The sequence below is a fragment of the Physeter macrocephalus genome, chromosome 3 (assembly GCF_002837175.3).
Source record: "Physeter macrocephalus isolate SW-GA chromosome 3, ASM283717v5, whole genome shotgun sequence".
Classification (NCBI taxonomy): Eukaryota; Metazoa; Chordata; class Mammalia; order Artiodactyla; family Physeteridae; genus Physeter; species Physeter macrocephalus.
In genome coordinates this window covers 31,039,291-31,055,461 of record NC_041216.1, presented here as the reverse complement: position 1 = coordinate 31,055,461, position 16,171 = coordinate 31,039,291, and the positions used below count along the sequence as shown (strand labels likewise).

At 67.0% G+C, this 16,171-nt stretch overlaps 1 protein-coding gene across 1 annotated transcript in view; it reads left to right on the top strand.

Annotated features, from left to right (window-relative positions):
• The window catches only part of PLCH2 (phospholipase C eta 2), a 69,930-nt gene that overhangs the window by 41,622 nt on the left and 12,137 nt on the right, over positions 1 to 16,171 (top strand). The window contains exons 3-12 of the mRNA XM_055083818.1: positions 4,031 to 4,177; positions 5,964 to 6,206; positions 6,419 to 6,549; positions 9,927 to 10,097; positions 11,655 to 11,748; positions 11,903 to 12,106; positions 12,367 to 12,487; positions 14,087 to 14,258; positions 14,652 to 14,759; positions 15,798 to 15,956. Of these exons, the coding sequence (XP_054939793.1) occupies positions 4,031 to 4,177; positions 5,964 to 6,206; positions 6,419 to 6,549; positions 9,927 to 10,097; positions 11,655 to 11,748; positions 11,903 to 12,106; positions 12,367 to 12,487; positions 14,087 to 14,258; positions 14,652 to 14,759; positions 15,798 to 15,956 (1,550 nt within the window). The remainder of the gene's footprint in view (positions 1 to 4,030; positions 4,178 to 5,963; positions 6,207 to 6,418; positions 6,550 to 9,926; positions 10,098 to 11,654; positions 11,749 to 11,902; positions 12,107 to 12,366; positions 12,488 to 14,086; positions 14,259 to 14,651; positions 14,760 to 15,797; positions 15,957 to 16,171) is intronic.

Here is a 16,171-nt window from a genome sequence, read left to right as displayed (position 1 = left end):
GCCACCCCTGGGAGGGGTGCTCCCCGCCAGCGTCCTGCAGCCCTGGGGCGTCCCCGTCTTGCACAGCAGCTGTGGTTCTGCGCCCACCTGACTCCTGGAGCGTCAGAGGAGGAGCGGGGGCTCCCCTGGGCAGTGGCCTCGCCAGCAGAGCCCTGCCTGAGGCAGATTAGCTGGACCTCATCTGCCTGGTCAGTGGAGGATTATGGCCTGGGGCAGCCGTGGAGACAGGGACTCTGGGATGCAGGGGCCGGGCCCCCTCCCAGAACCCCTGCCCAGGAAGATGGGGGCACCCAAGCCCCCCGGGGTGGCAGCGGGAGACCCTTGATCAGCCAGTGGCTGAGAGCCCAAGGGCGTGACCTTGGGGGAGAGCTTGGGGTGGGGGAGCTTTGTGGGGGGAGGCGAGGGCACCTCCAGACTGGAGCCCTCTCTGGGGAGGGAAGAGCAGGGGGGACCAGGTGTGAGCTGGGTTCGAGGAGACGCAGGCTTTGGGGCGGGAGTGTGTGGTCCAGGGCCACGGAGGGGATGAGGGCAGTGACCACAGGAAGGGTGAGCAGGAAGGAGGGGTGGGCATCACACGGGGTCCAGGGCACCGAGAGTGTGGGCCACTGGGCCTCGGCCGGGGCCATCCCTGGCCTTGCTCTGGTCCTGATGCACCCGGGGCTTTCTGGTTCCCCTTCCCCGCCGCCCATCACAGGGGCTCCGGCAGCCTGCGTCTTCCTGAGGACGCCTAGGACGGAGTCCCCTTTCCAGCTCCGTGCAGAGCCACCTTCTGCAGGGACGGAGCCAGTGCCTCCTGGGCAAAGCTCCTAACTGGGTTCGGGCATTTGATTCTGAGTCGATGACGGGACCCTGGTTCTTGTGGTCAGCCCAGGTGACCCGTCCTGTCTCCTCAGAGTCTGTGCCACCTACCCTCCCTGACCCTGGACCCAAGGGAGTGTCCCAGGCTGCCCGGCCTCTGGCGCCCTCTGGCCCTGGCTCTGTGGCCTGGCCCGGGCTCCGCCCCTCTGGCTGCCGGGGGGAAGGCTGAGGGCCCCGGCACAGCCCAGGAGCAGTGGGGTTTATGGCAGTGAGGACTGGGGGGTGCTGGCCCAGCACTGCCACAGGCGGCCTGGGACACGGATTCATGCTGTCCCTGCGGTGCCTGGGCAGGGGGCACAGGGTGGGCTAGGGGCTCGTGGGCCCAGCAGCAGGAGGAACGTGAGGTCTTCGGGGCAAGACCCAGTCCTCCCCGCTGCCGCGACTGGGGTGGGTTTCTGCCCCCGGCCTGTGTCCCCTTGTCTGCCAGGCTGGCCTGCCCTGGGACCCTCTGACGCCCGGCAGCCCCTGGCCCCCAGGAGGAGGGGATGCCACCCGCCCTGCCTCCCCTGGTTGCCCCTCGTCTGGGCCTTAGCTGGGTGGCCTTGACTGGGCCTTGTGTTGGGTCAGCAGGCAGCAGGCAGGTCTTCCCTGGGCCCGGCCCTCCTCCTCCAGGACAGGTCGGCCATGAGCAGGGCAGCCGGCCCAGGCCAGCCCAGCCTCTGAGGGCAGATGCTGTGAGGAATGTGTCCCCTCCGCTGGGAAAGGTCAGTCTTGGGGGCTGGTCCTTGGGGACTGCGGCTGCACGCCAGGGGCCTGGAGCTGGGTGACGGAGGCAAGGAGGGCTAGACCCAGGCTTGGGGACCTGCATCCTCCAGCCAGTGCTGGGAGTCGCAGCAGAAAGGGGCTCAGTAGGCCCCGGGTCTCCCGTGGGCCAAACAGGCCTGGCCAGGCAGTCCCGCCCAGCTTGGCTCTAGGGCGCCAGCCCACGGGGAGCTGGGTGCTGGGGGGCAGGATACTGCTGCTTCCGTCCCACCTCCAGGCCCACTGGGACTTCAGGAATCCACTCGGAGCTCCCCTGGAGTATGAGAGATGTGGGGTGAGGGCAGGGCCTTCTCCTGGGGCACAGGCTGGGATGGAGCAGGGCATCCAGCCTGCGGAGGGGGGTAGGGAGATCCCCTGGTAGGGCCTGAGAGCGCGCCCCAGTGGGTGGTCCCATGAGGACCATCACCCCAGGCCTTACCGCTGTGGTCTTCAGGTCCCCAGGGAGACCACCTGCTCTCCTGCCTGTCGTTACTCAGCCGGGGCATGGGGGCTGGTGGCCTGGGGCCTCGGTCGACACTGCCACCTGCCTGGTCCCCTCCCGGTCCCCGGCCGGGCGTTCCCTTGGCCTAAATCCTCTGGCCAGCTGGGCTGGATCCAGGCTTGGATTAGCGCAGGGGATTGGGCGGGGCGGGGAGGGGGCGGGCAGAGGCCCTGCAGCTTCCCCACCTCAGGCCCTGGGGCGTTGCTTCTCCTGGGACCCCTCTGTGGCCCTGGTGGTGGGTGGGCTGGCTCGGGGGCCATCGGGGACAGCAGGTGAGAGGCCAATGCCAGAGGCGCCTGGGAGCAGCCCTGCGGGGGCCTCGGTGGGCAGTGCCGGGGAGGAAGAAGCCGAGGAGAGAAGGGGGCCCCGTGGAGCCCCGGGCTGCCTGCCGCCGCCTGACCTGCCGCTGGGGTGGGGCTGGGGGCTGGCCCTCTCTGGCCTCCGTGAGCCCACCCCTGGCCATCATCAGGGCATGTCTGTCCCCTGGCCATTTACCCCCAGCCGGACCAAGGGAACGGTGGCCTGCCTGGCGGAGACCCTCCTCTGGGTCGGCGGGAGCGTGGCTGTGTCCCCGCAGTGGCAGCTTGGCCCACTAGGTAAGGGAGCAGGCCTGTCTGGTCATCTGGGGCGGGGACCGGCCTGCTCCTCCCTGGCCAGAGCCCCACCCAGCCCCAGGGTCACTGGGCTCAGGAAGGGGGGGGGGCGCTGCTCCTGGGGTTGTGAAAGGCCTGGGGGCTCCCACCCCACCTCCATGTAAACCTGTAGCCTCCTGACCCCTCGGGTCTCCCTCTGGGAATCACGGGGCTCCGGCAGCATCCCCCGGTGTGCCTCTCTGACCACCCCGCTCAGGGCCTGGGGGCTGAACCCCAGGCGGGCCGTGGGGAAGGAAGGGGTGGGGGAGTCAGGGGTAAGGAGGGGCCGGGCCACGGCCCTGGTGGATGTGCGGCTGGACACTCTCTGAGGGGGTCCCTGTTACTTTGGGGGGCAGCGGCACCTTCGGCCCAGGTGTGGCGAGGCCCGCAGGCTGGTGCCAGACGTGTCGGCCCTTAGAGGCCGGCAGAGTGCCCGTCACTGCGGTGAGACTCTGGAGGGGAGGGGAGGAGGAGGAGAGGGCAGGAGAGGGGAAGGGAAGGGAGGGGAGGGGGAGGGAGGGGAGGGGAGAGGCAGTGGGGCCCCCTGGGGAAAGGTGTGGGCTCTGCACCTTCGCAGACCTGTATGGGGCCTTGGCCTCGTGGAGCCTCCTCCGTGGCCTCCGGGTGGATGTGTGTGGTGCCACCCTTGTGGCGCGTGTGAGGAGGGCGGCTTTCCTGAAGATGCCACGGGAAGGGGATGCAGGCTCTCAGCAGTGCCTGCGGCCGGGCCAGTGAGCCAGGCTAGGCGTCGTGGGGGGCCGCCTGCATGCCGCCCACCTGGGCCCACGCCTGTGCCTGGCCCGGGACCTCATTGCATAGCAGCTCCTGAGAGCGGGCTCGGCCGCCCGTCCCTGCGTCCTCTCGTGTGTCGTAGCCTTCGGGGCAGGTCACGGTGGTGGAAGGGCGTGGGTGGGAGGCCGCTGAAGCAGGGCAGAGCTGGGGGGTGGGCAGGGTCCCGTCTGGGAGCTCGCCTGGCCCTTGGGCCGCAGGACCATTGGGGAGGCCCACAGGAGCCCGGCTGGGCAGAATCGGTCCGATTCTCTGTGCGGCCTCTGGCCTCTGATCAGGCTCCCAGACTGGATCTGTGACCTGGGCCGGCACCTGGGGCCGCAGGCAGGCCTGGGGTCTGAGTTGGGTGCCCTGGTGGGCGGGTGGTCTCTGCACCCCCTTGAGCGCGTGGGGGGTGGGGCTGAGGCTGCGATGAGCGCAGAGGGGCTGCTGCAGCGCTCACCGGCCCCCCGTCTGTGTCTGTCTGTCTGTGTCGGTCCGTCTGTGTGCCGGGTTGGCGGGCCTCCAGTGGAGCGATGTATGCGCGCCATGCAGGCGGGGACGCAGATGGTGAAGCTCCGGGGCAGCTCCAAGGGCCTGGCCCGCTTCTACTTCCTGGATGAGCATCGCTCCTGCATCCGCTGGCGGCCCTCACGCAAGAACGAGAAGGCCAAGAGTGAGTGGGGTGGTCCTGGGCGGGGGAGCGGCGGGCAGGGCAGAGCCCCCAGACCAGCACCCAGGGGGGCAGAGGACCCTCCCAGAGCAGCCACTGGGCAGCTGAAAGGGTAGCAAGACCCCGAGCCCTGGAAGTCCCCAGGCCTGGCCCATGGGCTCAGCTGGCCCTGGAGATCCTCGGTGACATCTGGACGCAGTGGGGTGAGGGCCCTGGCCCTGCTGCCCACCTAGCAGAGCCCTCTGGGACTTAGTGGAGACTGAGTGGCCCCAGCGCCCAGCCCTGCGCCGGATGCTGAGATGGGCTGAGAGGCAAAAGTCCTTCAGTCTAGCCGGGGAGATAAGACCGCTCGTGAGCAGAGAGGGAGACCCTGCCGGGCACCCAGAGGCTATGAGCCCGGTGCCGAATGCTGGCCCCGGCAGCCCGGGGTGTGAGCAGCTGGCAGGCGTGTGGAGGCTGCAGAGCTGTCTGGACGGGTGGTGGCGGGTGGCGAGCTGTGAGGATTTGGGCGGGGACCAGGCTGGGGGTCCTGGGGCTCAGGAGGAGACACGTGAGTCCTTACAGGCGAGACAGGGGACTTTACGGCCCCTCCTCTGGCTTTGGCGACTGGAGAGACGCAGGTGTGCCGGGGCAGGGCCTCAGCCCCGTGGCTGCTAAGGGCGCTGCTGCCTCCGTGGGGCCCAGGAGAGAGCCACGCTGTGGAGCCCCCGGGAGGGTGTCTTGGAGGAGGGGGCTGGGACTGCCCTGTGGGCCCTGGGGAGGTGGACCCGCCGCTGGCTGCTCAGGCAGGGGCCCCTGTGCTCCATCCGGAGCGCCTGCTGTGTGCCAGGCACCGTTCCCAGCCCTGGGCGCATCCTTTGGGAGCTGAGCCGCCACGAAGCTGGTCTTTGGAGTGCAAGGTGGGTGACACCACCTAACGGTAGGATAACTTCACGTCATGCTGAGTGACGAGAAGAACGCAGGATGGCAAATAGAGGGGAGCAGGTGGGTGGGGGTCGTGGAGGCCCCTCTGGGGAAGGGGTGATAGGGCAGAGACCAGCAGGCTAGGACGGGGGGAGACCAGCTGACTCTGGCCGTGGAGGGGTCCCCAGGAGGGAGGAACGGTGTGGAGGGCAGCTGTCTCCTGACTGTCAGCGCCCCCTAATCTGGGGGCCCAGAACCCCCACCCCCGCCACGAACACGCGTGCGCACGGGGAGCTGGAGAAGCGGTAGCTCCCGGGGAGGGTCGGTGGGGGCAGAAGACAGAAGGACTCGCGCACCCTTCACTGCGCGGGTGGGGAAGGCCCATCCCCGTCGCACGGGACACGACGACGTCCAGGGTGGTGCCGAGCCTGCCGCGGGGAGCAGGAGCCGGGCCGGGGGCGCAGAGCCGGAGTCCCTGGCTGTGCCGAGCCCAGGGTGCCTGCTCCCGGTGGGGACGCTGCCCACCTGTGCCCCGACTACCTGAGAAGCGGCCCTGCCTGAGGCACAGGAACAGACCCTACAAACGCCCTTCTCAGCTCAGCTCCTTGCGGTGACTCAGCCTCTGAACGGAGGCTCCGCGGAGCTGCAGGCGCCGCAGCCAGTGATGAAATTCCTGATGGCGTGTGAGCTGTGCGCGCCAAGCGGGGCCCGCCTGCCCCCCGGCCCCCACCTGCTGGTGCCAGACTTTGTTACCGAGTCGGCCCCAGGCTCAGACGGGGCGGGAAACCCCAAAGGGTCCCAGCTGTTGCTGAGAGCACCTTGGGGCCTGCGGGTGGGGGAGGCCTGGCCCCGGGGAGGGCCGTGACCGTGCCCCCCACCCCCGCAGTCTCCATCGACTCCATCCAGGAGGTGAGCGAGGGGCGGCAGTCAGAGGTCTTCCAGCGCTGCCCCGACAGCAGCTTCGACCCCAACTGCTGCTTCAGCATCTACTACGGCAGCCACCGAGAGTCGCTGGACCTGGTCTCGCCCAGCGGCGACGAGGCGCGCACCTGGGTCACCGGCCTGCGCTACCTCATGGCCGGCATCCGCGACGAGGACAGCCTGGCCCGCCGCCAGCGCACCCGGGACCAATATCCTCACGGACGGCGGGAGGGCCCCGGGGCCCACCCCTCACCGTCCACCGTGTGGGGCAGGTGAGCCCCGGCTGGCTCACATATTTCGGGAAGGGGAACTTGGGCGGGGTCGTCCACGACTTCCTGCCGGGGGAGTGGAGGGGAGGGGAGGGGAGGGGAGGGGCGGCCGGCCTTGCTGCACCTCCGTTGGCCCCTAACTTGGCCCCAAAGTGGCTGAAGCAGACGTTTGACGAGGCCGACAAGAACGGCGACGGCAGCCTGAGCATCGGGGAGGTCCTGCAGCTGCTGCACAAGCTGAATGTGAACCTCCCGCGGCAGAGGGTGAAGCAGATGTTCAAGGTGAGGCCGGCGGGGCCGCCAGGGGTCTCGGGCCCCGAGCGAGGGCTCCTGGGGACAGGCGTGTGTCCAGGAGCAGGCCAGCCCTGTCCAAGCTGCAGGAGGTCCCGGGCGGTGCCATCCAGCTGCAGCAAATGGCAGGGAAGCAGCTGTCCTGCACCTGTGCGGGGCGGTCAGTCAGATGCCCCAAGCTGCCCCCTGTTCGCGGCTGTGCCGGCACCACTGCAGCAGCTCCCGGGGCCTCCCCAGGCCGGCGGACTCGGCATGTGGGCAGGCGCCGGGTCGGCGAGGGGAACCACCCACCGGACCTGCACCCCATGTCCCACACTGCCCCGCGATCCCCCGGACTTACTGGGGTGCACGGGCTCTGCCTTTTGGGCAGCAGCTCTGGTTACCCACCGCCCAGCCTGTGGTCCCAGCCACCCCGGTGTTAGCAGTTATGAAAACGCATCCTCAGCTGAGCGGCCGCCTTTACTGTCTGTAATTAGTTTCTCTCTTTGCGGAACCCCTGCTGGGCCGGGGGAGGAAGGCGGTGTCAGCAGGTCCTGGATCCGGGTGGGGATGGGCGAGCAAACTCCACCCTCACTCAGGCCTCACTCTCTTGCTGCCACCTGGGAAGAGGGTTCCGCGAGCTTGAACCAGGCCCTGCGCCCCAACACACACACACACAGACACATACACACACACACACACACACACACACACACACAGCCAACCGCTCCACGAGGCTTGGCCCCCGGCTGCTCCATTCTGGGCTCTCGTGATGGACCGGAGGCTGCGCTCAGCTGGAGCGAGGGGAGCTGGCCGGCTCAGAGCACGTGGGTACGTGCGTGAACGGCGGCGGCGGGGTGGTGTAAGCAGGGTGCTCTCAGACTGCTGGGTGAGGACTGGGGGGCTCACGGGGCCCCTCCTGAAGGCCCCAGCGGCGACAGAGCCTGCCTGGGCAGTGAAGAGCCGGCAGATAGCTCAGGCCGGCAGAGCAGCCCCGCCGTTCCCTGCCTGCACTGCTTCCAGGGGCAGCTTGGGGGTCAGCAGTCCCTTCCAGAATGGTGAGGCTGTGTCAGGGGCTCAGATTGGCCTCGGAGGCAGGACGAGAGACGAGTGCCCCCCACGGAATGGGTGCGAGTGGGCACAGGCTTCTGGGGCCTGAAGGTCCACCACCAAGACCTGGCTTGAAAATGCCCCCCGCTGGGAGCTCCGGAGAGCCCACGTCCCCTGCCCCTCCTGTAAGGAGGCTGGGCCTCTCCCGCACCCCCTGGGCACAAAAGGGGCTCCCCACAAAGCCCTCTGACCAGCCCCAGGACTAGTGGTGTCAGGGCGCTGTCCAGACCACTTCAAGGAGGACCTGCCAGTGGGGCCCTGGCGAAAGGCCCGCAGGGGGCTGCAGGCCAGCAGGGGGCTGAAGGCCAGAAGCTGCTGACCCCAGACCCTGGGCAGCTCAGCCCCAAGTGGGCGTTGTCCACGGTGGCCCCTGACCACCTGGGCCTCCCTGCCCACCTGCACGGGGCCCTCTGTGGGCGCTCGGGAGCCCAGGGAAGGAGGGCTGACCTCCAGCGGGGCAGAGCGGTTCTGATAATTAGTAACTATTTTATGGTGGAGAAATCTCAATATTGTTTCCACTGCGTGGAACTGCCCTAATCTAAGGAGAGATCTGTATGGTGGGTAAAGAGTGGCTTGAGGGTAATTTCATTAAGCCTAAAATAACCGTGGAACATAGGCCAGGCCGCACCCTGGGCGGCTCTGAGGCCTGGCCCAGCAGCACAGCTCCGGCCGGCATGTGCTTTCAGCCGCTGCGGTTTCCCTTTGTGGAGAGGAGAGCGGCTGCATGACCACATAGAGAGGCGTTTCTGGGGCCGAGGGCTCAGAGCCGCATTTCAGGCCCCTGAGGCCCTCGTCATCACAAAGCATTTTCAGCCACCACCTCGGCATGCTGCCCAGCCCGGAGCCCGCGGAGAGGCCAGGTCACCCTGCAGGTGGACACTCAGCGGATGGGCACCTCTGCCCAGCTGCGGCCACGGCCCCTGGGAGGGCTACCAGCCCGACTCTGTCCCAAAGGGGCCCTTTGACCTGCAGTGAGTGCCCTGCCCGGGTCTGTCCCACCAGCTCTAGACACGGGGCTGCCCCCAAACCTGGCACAGACACAGGGGTCCTCATCTGGCCTCTGCTGGCCCCGTGCCGGTGGCCCTGGGCTGGGCCCCTCATACCAAGCTGGCCCTGTCCTGGCCTTGGTGTGAGCACCCGGGTCCTGGAGGGAGAAGCTCGGGCTGTGCTGGGCGCCCACCTAGGGGCCAAGCCACAGGGCCGGGGCAGGCAGGGCAGCCTTCCCGGGAGCCCGACTCTCTCTGGGGCCGGGGACATGGGGGTGGCTGCAGCCTGCACCTGGCTCGCTGGTGATCCTTCTGGTTCAGAGGGGGCCTCATTCCCATCTCCAGCCACCCCAGATTGTGTGGCCGCAGGAGAAAAGACAATGCAGACGCCCCGAGAGGCTGGCTGCACTGCTATCCATGGTGCTGAACCTGGCGCCTCTTTCAGCTGGGCTGTCGCAGCCCCCCGGCCCCGCCCCTGGCCCCCGGCCCCCCGGCCCGGCCCCTGCTCTCCGGGCAGAGGACCCAACCTCGGCACTCAGGGTCGTGAGCGCCTCCCACGTGGCCCTTCTTGCCCAGCTCCTGGGACCCCCGGGACCCTGTAGCGCCTCAGGCTTCCTAGGGGCAGCCTGGCCTCCGTCCCTGGGTGCCCTTGTCCTCTGGGTCTGTCCCTGGCCTTGGCTCTTGGTGTCCCCAGGGTCTGACGCCTCAGCAGGTGCTCCCTGAGTGAGGGGATTCATGAAGGAGTCTGTGGTCTCATTAGCGGCCTGGTGGGCTTGCCTGGGGGTTCCTGTGGGTATTGTGTGAGCTGCTTTCTGGGCAAAATGAGGACAGTGGCTGAGACCAGCGTCCTCTCATCTCGGCCGTGGCAGCCAGAGCCTGGGATTCCTACATGCCCGGGGGCCCTGTGCTTTTCTAATCAATGGATGGCCAACCCTAATTACAGGTCACAGCCCAGCGTAGGCGTTAACTCCTGGGTGGGGTGTTGTTGGCTGCAGGGCGGGGTATCCCTCCTGGGCGGGGTGACCTTGGACGGCTCGGAAAGGGGAAGGTGGGGTGAGAGCTGTGTTAACGGGTCCCTTGGTGGCTTCTTGGTGGGAGAGGCGAGGGGGAGCCTAGTGAGGACGCCGCTGCCGGGCTTGGGGAGCCCTCGTGAGCCCGTGACGTGGGCAGTGATGCTGGAAGGGGGAGGGGTGGTTCGACTCAGGGTTGACTGAGGAATGGGGAGCTGGGAGGCACCCTCGCGGTTGAGGCCCAGGGTGGGATGCGAGGGGACCCGGGGGCCTTGCGTTACAGGAAGCAGACACAGATGACCACCAGGGGACGCTGGGCTTTGAGGAGTTCTGTGCCTTCTACAAGATGATGTCCACCCGCCGGGACCTCTACCTGCTCATGCTGGCCTACAGCAACCACAAGGACCACCTGGGCGCCGCTGACCTTCAGCGCTTCCTGGTGGTGGAGCAGAAGGTGAGGGCCCCCAGCAGGAGCCGGGCTCCTGGCCGCTGTGGCCTCACCTCGGCCTCCCGGGGCGTCTGCGCCCGTGCAGGGTCCCGGGGCGTCTGCGCCCGTGCACGGCCCCGGGGCGTCTGAGCCCGTCCACAGTGTGGCTGACAGCTTGGGGAAGTGTGGGCACCGGTCTGGCATTCGAGGCCCACTGATTGGACCTGCCTTGGTTCCTAGCACGGGCCAGCCACCAAGCTGGCGGGGAAGGAGAGTGGCTCGGCCCTGACCGTGGCCCGCCCAGAACTTCCAGAGGGGAGCCCGTGCTTGACCACGTCCCCGACGTCAGCGTCGAGCATCTCCTGGCCTAGGTCCCTTGGCCCAGCCTTCAGGCCTGGTCCAGCCATGGGGGTCTGGCCGGCTCCCGCCCCCAGGGCTCTGGGCCCGTTGCCAACTCCGTGCAGCTGCCTCTGGGTGCCAGCAGGGGGTGCCTGCCCGCTGTCCCCGACCCCAGGCCGCCCCATCCCTCCTGAGAGGCCGAGTGCTCCCCGGGCACTGCCTAGCTGAAGCTCAGGGTCCGGAAGCTCAGGGGTCTGGACCCCTCATCCCGGGCCCGGGTTGGCGGGGGGAAGGCCACCCCCGAGGGGACAGCGCTCCCACAGGAGGGCTCGGGCCGCAGACAGCGTGGGCGCGGCCGCTGTGGGCAGCACTGGAGCGAGGCTGAGGGGCTGCTGTTCCAGCAGCTGCCGTGCTCGGAGGTTGGGGGAGGGAATGTGGCCCGGGCTGGGGCGGGCAGAACGGACCCGTTGCTCCCTGACCTTTGCCCTAAGCTCTCCAGAACTCTTCCTGCCGTCTGGGGCCCAAACTGCCCGCCAGCTGGGTGCTTTGAGCCCTGGCCCCTGACTCTGGGCCTCCTGGGTCCACCAGCTGCTCCGAGCTCTGACCCCATTTGCCCCTCCCCCTCCACTGCATACCCATCCCCACATTCCTGGGGATGTCCAGGTAGCCCCGCTGGTGGGCCTGCCTCTGGGAGCGGGGGGCTCCTGGGGGCTGCACTGTGGGACCCTGGGAAATCACTCAGCCTCTGACACACGGGTCCACCGACGGGCCAGGCCACCTTGGGCTCGGCCGCCATGCGCAGCTTTCTTGCGACGGATTTGGGGAGGTGACAGGAGGGGCCAGGTGAGCCCCCTGGGCTCCTGCAAGGGGGGACGTGGTCCCGGCTCTGCTGCGCCTTCTCACACCAGGCCTCGTTCCCTGCCAGCCCACCCTGGTCCACAGCTCTCGAGACCCCTAGCGCGGCAGCGGTGGCGGGTGGCCGGGCTCCTGATGCCAGAGACCCCTCCCCTGCCAAGGATCCTCAGTCAGCGCCAGCTCTTCCAAAGCCAGGGGGCCCCCCGTAGTCTGCTGACCACTGAGTCCCAAGTCTCGTGCCACTGGGGGTGGCCAGTGAGCCCCCAATCGGGGGAGCACGCCGCAGGGACCAGGGCCTCAGCCTCGCGTGGTCGGCGCCCGTGCGCGGAGGCGGCCCGCGGTGGGGCCGGAGATGGGCCAGCCTGGCCTCAAGCCCCCGCTCTGGCCTAGATGACGGGCGTGACCCTCGAGAGCTGCCGTGACATCATCGAGCAGTTCGAGCCCTGCCCGGAGAACAAGAGCAAGGGGACGATGGGCATTGACGGTGAGTGGGCGCCACGCCGGCCCAGCTGCGCTGCCGGGTCAGCGGGGTGCGGAGGGGTCCACGCGGCATGGGGGCGGGTGGTCCCGAGGTGAGCCCACGGCGGGGCTGGCACACGGGGCTGAGCCCCTTGCCCCCACCCTTGCTCCCCCGGCAGGTTTCACCAACTACACTCGGAGCCCCGCCGGCGACATCTTCAACCCGGAGCACCGCCGAGTACACCAGGACATGACGTGGCCGCTGAGCCACTACTTCATCACCTCGTCTCACAACACCTACCTCGTGGGCGACCAGCTCATGTCCCAGTCGAGGGTGGACATGTACGCCTGGGTCCTGCAGGCCGGCTGCCGCTGCGTGGAGGGTGAGTGCTGGGGCCCCAGGGGCCGGGCCTTGGCCGTGGGCCGACGTCTCCCGCGGGCGGGCGGGGTGGCCCCGAGGAGCCCTCTGGGGTCTCTGGGCACGGTCTCTGCCCTCTGCCCGGCAGGGGCTGGGATGGGTCTCTTCTGGTGTGACCTGCGGGACGAGAGGACACTAGCCTCCGGTTAGGGTCCGGGGACTGTGGGTCTCTGGGCACGTGGGTGCTCCGGCCCCCGGAACCCACTGCGGCCTGTCTGCCTGCAGTGGACTGCTGGGATGGGCCTGACGGGGAGCCCATCGTGCACCACGGCTACACTCTGACCTCCAAGATCCTCTTCAAAGACGTCATTGAAACCATCAACAAATACGCCTTTGTCGAGAACGAGTGAGTGGCTGGGACTGGGGGCGCTGGCCCAGGGGCTTGGGGGGAGGGGCTCAAGGGCCTCTTCCTGCCCCTCCGGCACAACCTTTCTGCGGAGCGGTGCAACATTTTGGCGGCTGGTTTCTTGTTGAGGATGAGGGGCAGGGGAGGGGCAGAGGAGAGGGAAGGCGGTGGGCGCAGGAGCAACAGCTGGGCCAGGCAGGGCCACAGACGCCGGGTGTCAGACGCCTTCGACGGTGGTGGCTCTGGCACTAATCGCCCTTGAGAAGTTACTCCGCGTCCAGACTCAACTTGCTGTCCCTCAGGATGGCTGTAGACGCTGTTGAACAACATCCAGTGTAGTTTCTGGAAATGGAAGACTGCCTCCGCACGCTGTGACCCTCGAGTCTCAGCTCAGTGAGGCTCTCAGGTGAGGGAGGAGCTAACTGAGTGAAGGAGGGGTGGCCAAGCAAGGCTGATTGAAGCACTAGAAACAGAGGTGCCCCTCCGGGAAGACCTGGCACAGGCTCTGTCTTGGAAGGGAGTGGGAGTGAGGGACCTCTGCAGGGCCTTCTGGCCTCTGGAATTGCAGGTGAGGGGGCGTCTCAGGGCAGCGGGGCTGGGACACACAGGTCTCCTGTAGCTGCCAAGGAGCCCGGGGCCTGCTGGGGTCTCAGGACGGGGCGTGCACCTCCCATGCCAGCCTAATCTTTGTGGGCACAAGGTTCTCCCCCAGGCCTCGGTCCCCTGACTGGGAAACGGGGAGGGGGGCACCTTTGCCCCAGGCCGTGCCTCTCCACATCGCAGGACTCGCCCATCTCTTGCTCAAGTTTGGGACTTCTAGGTCTGGGTCATTTACATTTTCTGAAAGGGTTATGTTGCCTTTTGGCAAAAATCCAAGGAAATGTGCACGTGACTGAAAAGGTAAATCAAACAACTGCAGAACTTATCATGAAAATCCCCGCGCTGCATGCCCCCTTCTGCACCACGTAGGTAATAATGACCTTCCCCCCAGGTGGTGTGTACCAGGCTATGTCTCCTTCCTTACTGGGCCAACACTGGGCCCCAGGGCCGTGCACAGGACAGTGTCTTCAGTATCTTGGGGAATGGGATCACCCTTCAGTCTATCCATTGCTCCACGTTGCACCCCAGTGCAGTCCACATCATTTCGTTTCTTTGGCCGTGCCGCGTGGCTTGTGGGATATCAGCTCCCCCACCAGAGGGGAACTAACCCTCGCCCTGTGCCCCCTGCAGTGCAAGCGCAGAGCCCTAACCCTGGACCACCAGGGAGGTCCCCCACGTCATTTTCAAACCGTGGCTTGGTTGAACGTTTCCTTTTGTTTTTCCTGGAGTTTATAATTGCCTTTGTTATTTTCTTATTGGGAGAAGAAGTACATGCCTTCTTTACCCATCCCTAAGGTCTCCCAGATCCCTTCCCCCACGCTCACTTGCTTTTGGGAGCCATTGGTGGGCCCCTTCCCAGAGCGGCTGGCAGCCCCATCTTTCCTGGGCTCCTGTGAAGCATTCCCCCTCACCCAGTGGTGCAGGTGACCTGCGGTCCCACGTAGGTGAGACCTAGCCTTCCCCTGGCCTCATTCTGCTTCTTCCCTCTTGGGGCCACAGGTACCCAGTGATCCTGTCCATCGAGAACCACTGCAGTGTCGTCCAGCAGAAGAAGATGGCCCAGTATCTGACCGGCATCCTTGGGGACAAGCTGGACTTGTCATCAGTAAGCAGCGAGGATGCCACCATGCTACCCTCTCCGCAGATGCTCAAGGGCAAGATCCTGGTGAAGGTGAGCCCCTGCCCACCCCTCCTGGGGCCAGTGTCCCGCTGAGCCTCTGACCTCCGACCTCTAACCTGCAGTCAGGTCAAGGGCAAGGCCCTGCTCCGGACAGGCTGGGGCTCCGCACCATCTGTGATAGATTTGAGGGGTCAGGGCAAGCCCTGCCCCTGACCTGGCCTCCGTCTCCCCATGGCGGTCAATCACTTTGGGGCCTCTGGCATGCACACCCGGGCATGCCCCTCCCACGCTGCTGCTGCAAGGATGGGTGGGCTGGCCCTGCCCCCGGCCTGAGAGCCACAAGCGAGCTTGGGAAAGGCTCCTACGCTTTGCTGCTGCTCCTGGGGGTGCCGGCCCCCTAGCACTTCCCACAGGGCCCCTGCCAAGGTCCACCTCCTCCCCCAGGGCAAGAAGCTCCCAGCCGACATCAGCGAGGATGCTGAGGAGGGCGAGGTGTCTGATGAGGACAGCGCAGACGAGATCGATGATGACTGCAAGCTCCTCCACGGGGATGTGAGTAGGGGTGGGGGGCTTCGGGGGTGGGGGGGCTGCAGCCCTGAGCAGCCAGCTCAAGGCCTTGCTGTAGAAGGGAGGTGGCAGGGACAGGGGGGCATGGGGCAGATTCTGAGGGCGATTTGCAAAGCTGCCAGGCTGCTGGGCATGCACTCGGCCTGGGCCAGTGGGGGACCCCCCGGCCCACCCCTCCACGCAGGACACGAACCCCGAGTTCCCAGCTAGCGGCTGTCACCTCTTCTCAGAGAGTCGCTGGGACCAGGGGCAATGCTGGGAGGCCGAGGAGTCCACAGGGGCTTTGAGCAGCCAAGGGGCAGGCGGGGGAGGGGGTGCTCTCTAATTAGCGTCTTCCCTCTTCTGGGTACCGCCAAGGTATTACTTCTCCCTGAGGGGCCATCGGATGGGAAAATAACTGTGCTGCTGGCTAATTGTTTTAGAAAGCCCTGAGGCAGTGGATTCCTCCCGCTCTGGGAGGGCTTGCACGTTTCCCTGCCTGGCCAGGGGTGATAGTAAACCCTCCGTCTGTGGTGGCCACCTTGCACCCACTCCAGCCTGGGCATGGGGGTGCCCAGATGCCCAAGGCCCAGGCCCTGCCTGGAGGGTCCAAGTTGGTCAGGGCCACACTGGGGGCTGTCCCCACCCCATCCATCTCCTTGAGGCGCACGGTGGCTGCTGGTGGGTTCCCAGATCCTGAGCTGCTGAGCGGCTCTCAGAGCCCGGAGTGGCCGCCGGGTGCCCGGTGAGCGGTCCACTGGGTCCCGCGGGCAGCATCGTGCGCCTGAAGGAGACAGGTGTTAGAATCAGATGGGCCTGGGCTCAGGGCCTGCTCGGCACCGTGTGAGGCCCCGGGACAAATCACGTGCCGGGGTGCACAGCAACGTGATGCAGGAGCGAGCCTGGGGCCAGCTCCAGGCGTGAGCTGGAGCTCACATGGGGTGAGCGTGAAGTGGTGCTGGCCCCGCCCGAGACTGGACGCTGTCCCGCTGCTGCCCCAAGCTGGGGACCGGGGCCAAGGGGCTGGCCGTCCTCCTCTTGCAGGCCTCCACCAATCTGAAGCGTGTGGAAAACATTGCCAAGAGGAAACTGGATTCCCTAATGAAAGAGTCGAAGATTCGGGACTGTGAGGACCCCAGTGACTTCACCGTGTCCACGCTGCCCCCGCCTGGCAAACTCGGGCACAGGGCAGAGGCCAAAAAGGTGAGCGCCCTGAGGCAGGCGGGCTCGGCCTGCAGCTGGGAGAGGGGCCAGAGCGTGAGGCTTCTGCATAGCTGCATACACACCCCTGCACACACACACACACACACACACACACACACCCCTGCCCCCCCCACACCTGGCCACATACACCTGCACACGCACACCTGCACGCACGCACACACCACACACACACGCACACCTACACACACGCACAC